The sequence below is a fragment of the Myripristis murdjan genome, chromosome 4 (assembly GCF_902150065.1).
Source record: "Myripristis murdjan chromosome 4, fMyrMur1.1, whole genome shotgun sequence".
In the NCBI taxonomy this organism is placed as follows: Eukaryota; Metazoa; Chordata; class Actinopteri; order Holocentriformes; family Holocentridae; genus Myripristis; species Myripristis murdjan.
Window position 1 is genome coordinate 22778986 of NC_043983.1, and position 13269 is coordinate 22792254.

General features: G+C 44.1%; 2 protein-coding genes across 2 annotated transcripts in view; one reads left to right on the forward strand and one right to left on the reverse strand.

Annotated features, from left to right (window-relative positions):
• kifap3a (kinesin-associated protein 3a) overlaps positions 1-9428 on the forward strand; it is a 28791-nt gene extending 19363 nt beyond the window's left edge. The window contains exons 17-20 of the mRNA XM_030049424.1: positions 380-465; positions 2845-3034; positions 3701-3791; positions 8275-9428. Coding sequence (XP_029905284.1) covers positions 380-465; positions 2845-3034; positions 3701-3791; positions 8275-8392 — 485 coding nt within the window. The 3' untranslated portion in view covers positions 8393-9428. The remainder of the gene's footprint in view (positions 1-379; positions 466-2844; positions 3035-3700; positions 3792-8274) is intronic.
• A 247-nt stretch (positions 9429-9675) lies between these two features.
• The window catches only part of niban1a (niban apoptosis regulator 1a), a 33125-nt gene continuing 29531 nt past the window's right edge, over positions 9676-13269 (reverse strand). Inside the window, exon 14 of the mRNA XM_030049423.1 lies at positions 9676-12953. Coding sequence (XP_029905283.1) covers positions 11530-12953 — 1424 coding nt within the window. The 3' untranslated portion in view covers positions 9676-11529. The remainder of the gene's footprint in view (positions 12954-13269) is intronic.

The window sequence follows — 13269 nt, forward strand, 5'->3', positions numbered from 1 at the left end:
AGTTGCGGTCATGGCAGCCTGTATCAGATTACAAATAGGCTCTCTGTCAGCATGTTTTGATTGATGTTTTTCTTGCTGCCTGGAGAATAAAACAGGAATTTGTGATTCAAGTGCCTCTGTGCCGAGGGAAAGGCTTCAGCCTCGGAGAGTGTTCTCTCATCACAGGAAATGTTGATCCTGTGGCCACAGGGCACCTGTCTTGTGTCTCCTTTCCTCAAAGAGCTGGAGCAGAGGCTTTCCTACCCACATTTCTACCACATCCCCACCTGACTCCCCTACATTGATTAAAGGTAGACTGATGACTGATGGGCTTGAGAGCAGCATTGAAATGTCCAGTAAAGATGATGAAATGTTCTCTTTCCTTGAGTCCCAAGTACAGAGGCCCCTGCTTACCTCATTGACCTGATGCATGATAACAATGCTGAGATCCGCAAAGTCTGCGACAACACTCTTGACATCATTGCTGTAAGTATCCAGGTTCCTGGTGAAATATTTCTTTGCTGTGGCATGAAAACCTCACTAGTCCAGCTGGTGGATTTTTTTGTTTGTTTGTTTTTTCTTTTGTCCTTTTACCTGAAATGAAAATCGGTTGATTCTAATTGAATAGGTCTTGTGGCTGTCGCACATGTGAAAATCTAATTCATTCAATAATACATATAAGTTAAAAAAATATCCCACCTGGAAAATCACCCCTTCTTGCTCACTTCCTGAAAAGTTCAATTTTCTGAGACATGATGTTTTCATCCAGTGATTTTTTTGTAATTTGCAATATTTACATAAAAAATGTACTGTATGCTCAATTCAATAGCATATACAGATTGAGATTTATACAACAGATCCCCAATAGTAAGTAATCCTTCTGATGTTCTTACATAAGTAATCTTTACCATTTGAATGCAACCATGAATCACTTCAGCCTTTGCCACACAAGATTTTCTTTCAGTTCCAATATAATCCCCCTTTACAATCAACACCCCTCCACTCCTGGTGTACCCTTGTCAAGTTTCGCATTAGCGATTAACTAACCGAATTCCTGAATCACTTTGTGACTGACAAGTGTGGTCAGCTCCAAGTCAGTGTGTGATCCGTGCCAGACCTTAGATCAGTGCAATTAGCTGTAGATTATAGCCAGACTGCGTAGTGGGGCAGAGGAAGTGTTTCATTGAAATTATCAGTGAGACCTATTAAGCCATGAACCACATGAAAGCAGCCACTGGGCTCTGGTGTGTGTCAGCGGCTGGACGGCAAAGGTGAGAGAGAAAGCAGAGCTTTGGACAAGTACACACACACACACACACACACACACTCACAGACTCAACGTCTCATACACACATGCAATCATTACCCCTGCAGCACACGCCATAACTGCACTCTTGAAATTTTGCCCTTTGATCAGTATGTCCGTCCACAAGAATAAATACACAAAAACACACACGTGGCTCAGAAAGAAACATTATAGATGGCTGCAAGTGGGACAGAGGGCTAATTCATGTGGTTATTTTAATTTGACCAAGTTTCCAGAAGAATGTTTTGGAAGTTCTCCTAACATTGTTACACAAGCACTTCATCCTTTCTCCTGCATTATCACAAGCTCCTCTATTAATGACTGAAAAGTCCTAAAATAAAAGTAATGTCGAGAAAGTAATCGCTCAGTCCAAAACTAAGTCATTAATCAATTTTAATGTATGATAAATAAGTCCAGTGACAACAAGTGTCACTGCCACTCTAGGGGTGGATGCATAGGAGGGCAGGGGCCTCCGTTTGACAATCAGTAGGCCTGTTTTAGGCCTGGGCCTCAGGTCGCTGTTAGTGCCCAGGGGGCTCTGCTTTGCATCTGAATGATTAATCTGCTGGGCCAGGTCGTCGTTGACCAAAGCGGCCTCAAAGGCCGTCTTTATCTCTCCCCCATTCCACCCCTGCAGAAAAAGGAAAACAGAGCTCTGTGGTTGTCCTCCGCCAAACTACACACGCAAGCATTTTAACTCGCCTGGCCAAAGTTTTTATTAGCTACAGCACGCCAAAGTGAAGAAGACGGAGACAACATACACTATATGTATGCACACTTGGTTGCATAATTTCTCGCACCATTTTTCTCTGTCAGACACATAGGCACGTGCACACTTGCATATACATTCTGTGTTTCTCTTATCCTATCTTTTTCGTGAACACCCTCACAAGTACACAAACTCTGTGGAGGCTCTCTCCTTCCCTGCTGAGATGGATTAATATGGTGGTCAGTCAGCAGAGAGGGATAAGGCCCTCTCAGTTTGATCCCTCCCTGGCTCTCTCCTCCAGCCACAGAGTGGCTGATGGTGTCTGAGTTTTGCTTTCCCGAATTGGCAAGTTGAATATAGAAGTGATTATAAGAAATATCTAGGTGGTTGGGATTCAGCCAAGTTCTGTGTGTGGGTGTGGGTGTGGGTGTGGGTGTGGGTGTGTGTGTGTGTGTGTGTGTGTGTGTGTGTGTGTGTGTGTGTGTGTGTGTGTGTGTGTGTGTGTGTGTGGGTGTGTGTGTGGGTGTGTGCATGTGCGTGTGGGTGTGAGTGTGTGTGGGTGTGTCCAGGAGGTTGGCCTAGTGATTAATGACACCAATAATAACTGCCGCATGATGTGATCATCAACAGTCACTTTTAAAAATTGATTTATTTAATTGTGCCAGTGAACCTTTATCAACTTAACTCATTCATTTGGTCAAGATACTGTAAGAAAAGCCAAAATGTATATGAATCTACAGCTGTATAAATTGGTCAAGAGTCTGTACATTTGGCCACTGCACAGGATTTTTGCAGTAATTTCCCTGCCTCTCTATTCATCCACCATTCTCTCTCCAACATCCTTCCCTAGGAGTATGATGAGGAGTGGGGCAAGAAGATACAGAGTGAGAAGTTCAGATTTCACAATGCCCAGTGGCTGGAAATGGTGGAGAATCGCCAGATGGATGAAGCAGGAGAGCCCTTCTTGTATGGGGAGGATGGGGAGTCCTTTGTTGGTGGTGGAGATATCCTGGACAGACGTGACCTCTTTTATAGCGCAGGTACTTGAGGGTTTAAACAACAGAGAAAGAGGTACAGTCTAGATGTGTGAAAAAAGAATGGAATGGGATGGAAAGAGAGGGGGGTCAACAGACAAAAAATGGAAGATTTAGATTGGTAGATTTGGATCAGAATCTGAAAGAATTTTTTGAAAATTAGATGGTGAATTGGAAGTATGGACAGAACAGAGTGTAAAAGAATGAGAAAGTGTAGACATGTCTGAGTAGACTATGGGGGTTAGTGTTTGTAGGGTGTGCAGGTATAGAGGGAGATGGGAAAAGGCATGAGAAGAATGTAAAGAGCGGAGAACATATGGATGGGGTGAGCGGAAACAGCAGGGAGGAAATTCCTCATTTAAGCCTGAAATGTGATGGAAAGTGGAACGATTTAGGAAAGAAGATGATAAAAGGTAGTGGACCCCAAAGTTTCTCATGACACTATTGTTGCAGTTCTGAATTTGGGGGTAAAAAAGGTGAATACTGAAACATAGCGAATGAGCAGTCCTTGCTGATTTTTTTCTTATATTCTGAATTTTATCATTTTTCCACATCTATTGCTGTTAATCCTTTGCTTTTGCTTGAAGTGAGAACATCCCTTTGCTGCTGTTTTACAGCGGTCACTTTGCAACCTGCATTATTTCACTCCAGATGTGTTTGTGTTGTGTCCAGATGGGATCATTCCAGATGGTGCCATCAGTCCTGAGTTCTATGTCGACTTTCAAAACGGGGACATGGGACAGACCCCTGGCTACATTGGCAGGTAATGAGCTGTCTGTGCGCCTACCCCTGCATGTGCCACGCATGCAGATGTGCACACAGAGACACGCACACTGTTACAAAATACATGTGTTTCTGCATCAGAGTTTGCAATGCTGGATTGAGGCTGTCAGCCACGCAGGTTGTCTTTGTCCAGAAATACCCACTCTGTCAGTGAGGAAACACAAAACTGTGAGTGTTAACCTTCCTGCTCTCAGCGTCTCGAGGAAGCAGGGCAGCCAGACAGTCAGTCAGCTGGTCAGCTAATCAGCCACAACCCTGTGGCAGCAGTGCTACCCTTGTATGTTGTTATTCTGAATCGCTATTCGCTGATCTATGTTATTGAACCAGGCCAGGCCTGAGTCAACAACCCTCCCCTCTCCCAGAAGGCATCGCTCCACCCTCAACAGCAATAGTCCAACTTTGAGAACAAACACGCTTGCTGCCTCTCCGTCTCCCTGTTCCTGTTCCTCTATCTTCCTGTCTGTCAGTCTCCCCGTTTCTCTCTTTCTCTCTTTGTTCTTTTCATTTTCTCCCTCTTCCATTCCAGCATGGCTCCAATACATCACCTGCTATGGTCTCAATACAACACTCAAGACTTTCCACTGTGAAACACGAAACAGCCTGAACACAGGGAATTAAGAATCAATAGTCTTATCATTAAAAGAGAATATAAGCCTTTTGAGTTTCTTCCGTATCCGTTTTAGGCTTAAATATCTACCGGCATTTAATTTGATATGCTGTTAAAATGATGAATAGTTGGGGAAATGGAGAGTTTATTGTGAGTAATTTGTCTTATTTATTATCAAACATCTCCTTGCGTGCGATAAAGCTCGTGTCGGTGTGGTTTTTTCCTCCTCCGGCAGGAATGTTTGGCTTGGCTGCTGTTGTGAGGCTGACTGTGTAGATAGCGGGACTATGGACTATGAGCTGAATCCATGCCACAGTTATTTCAGCTTTCAGAGCAAAGAGAGGGAGAGAGTGAGAGAGAGAGAGAGAGAAATTTCAATGTGTTCCCTTCACTGTCCATTTCTCTCTCTCTCTCTCTCTCTTCTGCTCTGTTTCTCTGTCTCTCTTTCTCTGTCTCTCTTTCTCTGTCTCTCTCTCTCTCTCTCTCTCTCTCTCTCTCTCTCTCTCTCTCTCTCTCTCTCTCCCCAGCTTTGTAACTGATACCTTTTAAATATACTGAGAGAGCCGGGGGAATTGGCGTCTGTGAGACTGTTTTAATTTGGCCAGTGTACTCTTGAGTGATCCAGGTTAACACAATAATCAAAGCCAGCTCCGCCGCTTATTTTAAACTATGTGTGAAACATGGTGTGAATGGGACCTTTTAAAATGGACTTAATACCATCACGGGTGTTTGTGTGACTATCATAATGAGCTATTTTATGCCAACTATGTAAAACGTGTTGCGTTTTGGGTATCAGAAAGATCACATGAACTTAAAGACACTGAGACTAATTTCAAAAAAGTATTAGAGTGCTTGGGTCAGGTTTGATACACCAGTCTGAATGGAAAGAGAAGTGTCCAGGTTCCAACAGAAAGACACCCGACTGAGAGAAAGGCCGTGATTGGACGAGTCTAAACGCTAACACGCAAACAGGCGAATCAATGAGCGCTTTGAGAGGCTGTCAGGATGTGACTTGGCGAGGGGGAGTGAGGCAGGGAAAAAATAAAGGAAAGAAGGAAAAGCAATAATGTTGTGGCAATCAGGTGATTCGTGGAGATAGAGACAGGGAGCGAGGGAGGGGCAGCGGGGTGAGACCTGGTTCTTTACCGGCACTGGTGTGTTGGTTAGCTGTAACCTGAGCAGTGACAGCAGCGAGAGATCAAAGCAAAGCCAGGCCCAGGCTCTGGAAGAGACAGACACAAGGGGCTGAAGGGTCACGCCGAAGGAGGAAAAAGGCCTGATTCCCTTTCCTGTTCACTATAGCAAGGAATGCTCTCAGTGGAACGGGACGTGTCCCCACACCTCACCCCACCACCTACTGCTGGCGGGCCTCTGGGGCCAAACTGGCATTTGTGGGAACACTGGGGCCCTTTGTCTTAACGACCCCCACCCCCTCCTCGTCCTGTCAGCGAGTCACAACACACATGAACACACATAACTTTGAATAAGGTGGCAGACAGGTTGATTTGCATGTTTCATAATAAGAAATATCACAGCTGACAACAGCCATGGAACCCTTCACTTCTGGTATCCAGACCTGGGCACAAATATATCCCAAACAGTGTTAAAATATTTACAACTCAGGGCTGGGTAGTAAAACAGGTATCACGCCATATTTTTTCTCCAGTATTAATATAAAAAATGTTCAATAAAATGTCAATAAAATTCTACATAAATATAATTCATGACTGATGCACAAATAGTCAATCATGTAGCAGCAATAGAGAAAGGTCCAGTTTGACGCGCAGTTAAGAGACACAATACTCAGGAAACTGCACTCTGTATTGTTTTTCTAGGCTAAAGCAGATGGGCATAATCCTTGTGGTATCTTCAGATATCACTCGGCAAAATGTAGCCTTTAAATATGACATACTGTATATGTCAAGATAATTATTGTTATTGACTGATATGATCAATTTTGGTGATCAAATCATGATAATATTTTTGCCATGACACCTGCACCCACCTACATGGAATGCTCACAGATGACTTAACATTCAAGATAAATTAAACCTATTCATCCACAGTGTTACTTAACATCGCTTTTGTTACTCCAGTAGATGGAGAATCGAAGTCTTTTTCAGAGCAGGATGTGTCACATGTCAGGATTGAAGCGCTCATTAAGGACCACTGACCAAGTGCCCCTGATAAGTGTCCAATATACAGCGTGCACTGCACAATAACCTTGTGTCTTACACTCAGAATTTTGTGGTCTCCATCACCATCAAGTTGCTCTGTCCTGAACTTGTAAAAACAGCTCTATATCAGGACTGTGGTTGAACGGTTGAGTACATACAGGCCCTGTGCAGATCATGAAAGGCCTGAGGTCCAGCTGTGTCCTCCTACCAAGCCCAGGGTGTAGTCGGTCGGTCAGCCAGCCAGCCACAGAAACAGACAGGCAGGCAGGCAGGCGGATGGTGTGACTCAGAGCTCCAGTGTTCCTCCCAGCCTCCTTTAGCCTGGATCTCAAATCCCCCCTGACAGCCGTAGCGTGCGGAGAGGAAAAAGACATATTTCTGCCCGGGGAGGAGGGGAGAGGAGACGGTGGGGGTGGTAAGGGGCATAGGCAAAGCCGGGAGGAGGAGATGGGAGAGGGGGGTGCTGCAAGCTGCGTAACTGATCGCTGGAAGTGATTTGGCTAAAAACAACACGTCATTATAGGCGCTCGCAGGGGCAAAGCAAACAGCTCGTATTTTAGAAGGCTAGGAGAGGATGACGGGCTGGGCAGCTAAAGCTCAGACTCGGAGAAAAGAAGAGGGAATAATGAAGAGTGGAGGCGAAAGAAAGAACATGAGAGATGCGGTGTCGTTCAGTGAGGCCCAGTTTATCCATCACTCTGGTCGCCTGCTCTCTCGCGGCAAACTAGCTCCAGTCTGACAGGATAGCCGGGCCCGTCACAGTGACCCCACCAGACAAACACTCACACCAGCTGGTCAGAAGATGGAGCATGAAATTGGCCAGCCTTTTCCACTCTTCCCTGTATCTACATCCCCATAGTTACTGATTTATACGGTGTAGATACAGGCCCTTTATCATCCCCCTCAACAGGCCCCTGTTGCAGGGCGGAGGGCGACCAGGTTCTCCAAGTTTGGCTGTCAGCCCCCACCCTGTCACGTCGTTCTGTTTTGACATCTTGCCGGTTTTTATGGCTTGGCTGCTGTGCTGTTTACCCCTCCAGCCATAAGCACTCTGTAATTCATAGACTCATTGTTCATGTCAAACGCCTGCATCAGAGCAGATGAATATTACATTAACATTTTATGAGCTTTCATTTGTCTAGTGTTATGAGTGGGTGAGTGATTAGGCTTTGGGTGTGGGGGGGGCGGGATGGGGAGGATTTTTTTTAGGGAGATGCACAATGTCAGAGCTCCACCTAGTGGTGTGATTGTGCATCTGTGTGACAGCACTGTAGTGTTAGTTTGTATTATGTGTATTCTGCATGTTCTAACTCAAATAGGTTGCAGAGTGACTCAGATTTAATAGACCAATAGTTCTGTTTTGATGCTTTTGCATGCAAAATGAAAGACTTGGAGGCAGATTCATCAGGATGTGGACGCTTGTGGTGACATTTTATGCTCCTGTGTGGTTGGAAACTTCTCTTCGTATTGCGCAGGCCTTGTGATTGTCATAGTAATGTGTTATTGTCTGTCTGTAACTACGTATTTTAATCTGTGCCGCTGCCTTTCTTGGTCAGGTCAGCCTTGAAAGAGGTTTTAAATCTCCATGGGACTGTTTTTTGCTGGTCAAACACTGGTGAAATAAATCTCACTATAAAAAAATCTGTTTTTTTCTCTCTTTTTATTTCTTTATCCGCCAGTGTGGCAGAGCAATTTGTCCCAACAGCTCCAAACCCAGGAGGACGGCCGGTCACCGCCTATGGCTTCCGACCTGATGAGCAGTTCTTCTACAACTACCACACAAATGCCTCCCGGTAAAATTTGGAGCTGCACACATAAACGCAGACTCAAAAACTAATGTAAACACATATAAATACACATATAATACGCACTGCTCAGACTGCAGCCATATTCCTTGTATCCACTGTGTGCTGCAAAACCTGCGTCTATATCGTGAAGGAATTTTGTCAACACTACTGTCCGTATGGACTCACCTCTGCTTGTTGTTTTATCAAGTGTGAGCACAGACTTAAAAACTTAAAATCTATAGTCAGGCCTGTCTTACCTTTCATTGTAGCTGTTATTAAATCTCAATGTTGACTTTGACTTCTGTAATGTGAGAGTACATACCATGTTACGTGAACTTCATGTATATTTTATATGTTTTATGGAAATCCAGGGGACCAGTGACTCCAGAATGAAATTAATGCCGTCTAATATTTTACTTGCATTTTTGACATTTCAGAATGTTTTCTTCTCACCACCAGAGTCTCTTAAGGGGATGATTCCCACATTTTTAGACAAAAAATATCGTCTTCTATGGAATTGTGGAATGGCAAATAAGCAAGATTGAGTATATTATTGCCTTCCTGGGCAATAAGCTGCCTGTAGAATCAAAGTTTTGAAGAGATAGAATTTGCTCTTCTGTGTGGTTAAGCGGTAACTGGTGGAATTGTTCAGTATTAGAGTTATAGTTGCATGTGAAATCATTACATTAGACTATTTTCCTGTTTTGCATTTGCACACGTTCTTTCTCTGTATATTACATGCACTGTAGTCAGTAACACTGGAATAACTTGTACTGTATGGAATCTAAGCACTGGAGCTAAACATCATCTGTCCTTGTTATTTTGAATGTAATATGGAAGGAAATGTGAACAGCCTCTAATGCTCTGCCTACATGGTAAAGAGAAAATGCTTTTTAAATGTGAAAAAAATGTTGAGAGATTCTGCTTTGTTGTTTTGTATTCCTTGTTATATTGGCTTTCATGTGCCTGAAGGGCTCCTGGCCTACTGAAATATGAAGTAACCATTTTCTGTGGTGCAATATATGAAATAAATTGTCGGAACAGGACTGGTGTCAAACTGAATACAATACTTATTCTAAACCTAGATTTTGCACAACAGCCGATTTACCAACAGTGTGTTGTTCATGTGTAAAAACAACAACAAAGCTTTCTGGACCAATAACGAATAATCAAAGCAGTATGCTGTGTTTATTTCATTGTCAAATAAAAGCATTTATTATTTGTGTTTTTTTCAACATTTACACACCCAGTGGACGGCTGGCTTGTAGACGTACAGCAATAGTTTTCAGGGCATTTGTTTAGTTTGTTTATACACTATTTAATTCATACTTTCACAACATCGCCATGAAACCTAAAAACATTCATCTTCTGGTCAGTGAGGAAAACTCCTGGAAATAATTTTTAGTCTCTGTACTGTTCATCACACACATTCGCATCGCTGTCTTACAAACCATGTCAGTACAAGATGCACTAATCAGACAACAGGCACTTGGTGGTGATGGTGCTCCAGCACAGGTATTCACAGACCAACCAGTCTCTATGGCAACCACATTCACATGAAACAGGCTGCTTTCCTTCATAGTGGGATTGAGATTTAAGGCACTTGAAGGCAACATGAAACATGAGTAGCTGAAGGTAGTGGAAAGGCACTTGATGTGCTACTTGTTGGGTTTTCCTGTGAGAGCTTGACCTTAGAAAAATATCAATCATTCAGTGAGCCAGATCACACATCAAACAGGAAAAAAACCACAACAACAGTATCTTTGTGTGTTTGGCAGTGGTGTTGATCCAGTACAACAATTAAAATAGTTAAATATATTAATCTATCTGGTATAGTGACTTCACAAAAAAATCAAAATGCATATGATTACAAAAGGAATTAAAAATGACAGAATCTGTGACACACGTGAGACTGTGTTCCCACAAGTCTGTTTCAAACAGTATCATGATTATGATTATGTTTCTCAATTATTCTTGGTCCTTGATTCTATACCCAGAGCACTATAAAGAAAATATAAAGACAAATTTCAGCCCCAGCAGTGTCATCACATTGTGGAATAAAATTGCAACACACAGCTCCAGTCTTGGTGCCAAGGTTATTTTAGTGTTAAGACAATTCACGTGAAAGTCGGCAAATTAAACAGATGTTAGATGTCACATGTGAGATGATCATACCTTTGGAAGATGCTTTTGGAAAACCCAGCTGTTGGTTTTTTATACCCAAGTTACACTCTCTCTATATATATTGATAATATAAATCATTTATATAAATTATTTATCTTAATTGCATGCATACTATATGTGTCTAAGTTCATGGAAGTTTTGTAACAGTTCAGTATTTCTCAGGAGCCAGAATTTCGTCCAGCTTGTCTTTCCTGGTAGGTTTCTGTTTGAACTCTTCTCGCTGTGATACATCAGAGCAACATTTTGAGGCAATAGAAATAGCAGCAGTAAGAGCAGACTAGTCTTGTTTATTTTCTCTTCTTAATAATTCTATTACAGCTCACTACAGCACCCGTAAAGGTCCCGTGCAATAAAAATCACATTTCTCAATTTGTCAGTATCATTTCACAGAGGACCTGTTTATTTCAAATTACCCAAACAGTTGTAATTGTCAGCGCCGTGGAAATTTTACTAATCCCTTTAAAAAAAATGGTCCCTTGTCAACAGAATCAAACAGACTTGGAATTGAAATTTCCAGTGGTAAACCGGGAACTTTGTGACTTAATTTCTAACTTAAGTTGACAAAGACTGCCCGAATGCACCATCATGCTGCACCCCAACAAAGGTTTAATGAATTCTCTGCCTGGTCAACTGTATGCATAGTTATTGAGGAGTCGCTGAGTGTGGAATTTCCATCATTATATCTGTTCCATATGTTTTCCACAAATAGAAGTATTGGTATGCAGGTGATGGCACAATTACAGCAAAACCTAATCATAAAACACTGAAAAAATGATTATACTTACATTGGAAATTAGATTAAAATCAAAACACTGGATCTGTAATTATTTTGTCCCTGTTAGGAATCCCTAGCCCTGCTGAATGGGATGCTGTTCATTTCCATTGCCTCTTAATGTTACCCATGTGTCACTGTCTAAAGCTGCTAGAGCTGTCTGTCAAAAGCTCTTATATCTGTGACTTTTTTCAGTCATCCTTTGGAATTCCACTGGGATAACGCTGCACCAGCTCCTCCACCTCGATCACTTCCACCACCAGGTCGCGGATCTCCTTGACGCAGTCCGGGGCCCGGGCTTCAGGGGTAGGGGGGGAAGCCTCTTCAGCAGGTTCAGCAGAGGCTGAGGTCGTGGTGTCTGACCCCTCCTCTGCGGGCTCATTCACACTAGCACCTGCTTCAGCGTCCCCACTCACGCTGACATCACTACTAACAACGCCTGTCTGTGCTTCAAGAGCAGGGTCGTTACTAGGGGTTACCGTGTTTGTTTCTGGCGTCTCCTCAGCGGGAACATCCGAGCTCATGGGCGTTTCACTGGCATGAACTTCCCCCTCCACAAGGTCAGAGGTCGGTGAGACTTCATCTTCACTGCTCTGTGCCACTTTGGCCTCCTCGACGGACTCCACATCGGAGGGGACCGACTCACTTCCAACTGACACGTTTAGAGAAGAGGGGCCTGACTTGTTAACCTGCTCTGCATCTACAACAAGGCTTACATCTCTTGGTGCAAGTACAGGTTCCTCACCACTAGAGGGGGCCTCTAAATTGATATTAGAGCTGTCATCCTGTGTGTCACTCGCAGCATCTCCCTCAGTGGTGGTAACTGTTAGAGAAGCAATGCCTTCGGCTAATGTATCCACTGGGGCTTGCGTGTTTGCAGGCTCAGCGGCAGGTAGGGCAGCGTCAGGGCTTTCAACAGGGGCTTCAGTTTGTGCTACTGGCTCCTGTGCCTCTGTCTTTACCTCTATGCTTTCTACAGCAAGTGGAGTTTCTGACAAAGCTATTTCTACACTGTTTGGGGTATCGGTGCTCTGCGTTTCAGGCACTGCAGCTGTCTCAACTTTCTCTGTCTCAGTCGCTTCCTCTTCAGTTACAGTCTCTGGGGCCTCTGCTGAGTCGTCTTTGTCTGTCTCTGCTGGAGTGGCCGCGTCCTCCATAGCTACTGTCTCAAGTGGGTCTTCTCCAGCTACTACAGTTTGGATGGCACTGTCATCTGCCGCAGGTGCCGGAGCCTCTGCCTGCTGCGTCACAGTGACACTCGGAGTGGCCTCTGTCTCTTTAACTAAAGGTGTCTCCACAGATGTTTCCACAGGTGTTGCGGCAGCTGTCCCATCTGCTTCAGCTTTGTCTGGCAGTGCATCCTGCTCCTTCTCCTGCTGCTCCTCCACTGTGGTGCTGGATGTCTCCTGTGCAGCTGGGGACAGACCATTTACCACGAGAGGAGAGGGGGGCTGGGGCTCAGGAGAGGACAGTATGGGGGATGCTAACACCCGGGCTGGGCTGCCTGGCGTGGACGCTGAGGGGGAGGAGAGGCTGGAGCGGCTGGACTGGCTCAGGATGTCTCTGCTGTCAGTGAACAGGTTGTACTTCTTCAGGCTTGCCGCCTCCTTAACCACTATAGGACAAGCAAAGAGAAGTAGTTAGGTGTATGTTGTTTATGTGACCCCTATTGAATGGAGAAGAACAGACTTTCTCGTATCAGGATAATCGGAGCAAAACCCATTTTTTTGGCACTGTGGCGTTGTACCGGGCTAATTTCTGTATAAACCAACTTGTGGCAAGTTGCTGACTGCTGAGGTGAGCGAATTTCGGCATCAATCAAACAAGCAGTGGAGGATGGAGACACGTCTTGTGCGCTGTCTCTGTTGCCTTGCTACTAGAGGGGGATTGAGGAATTTTGAACCAATTGGTGGTAAGCATTATTGTTAATG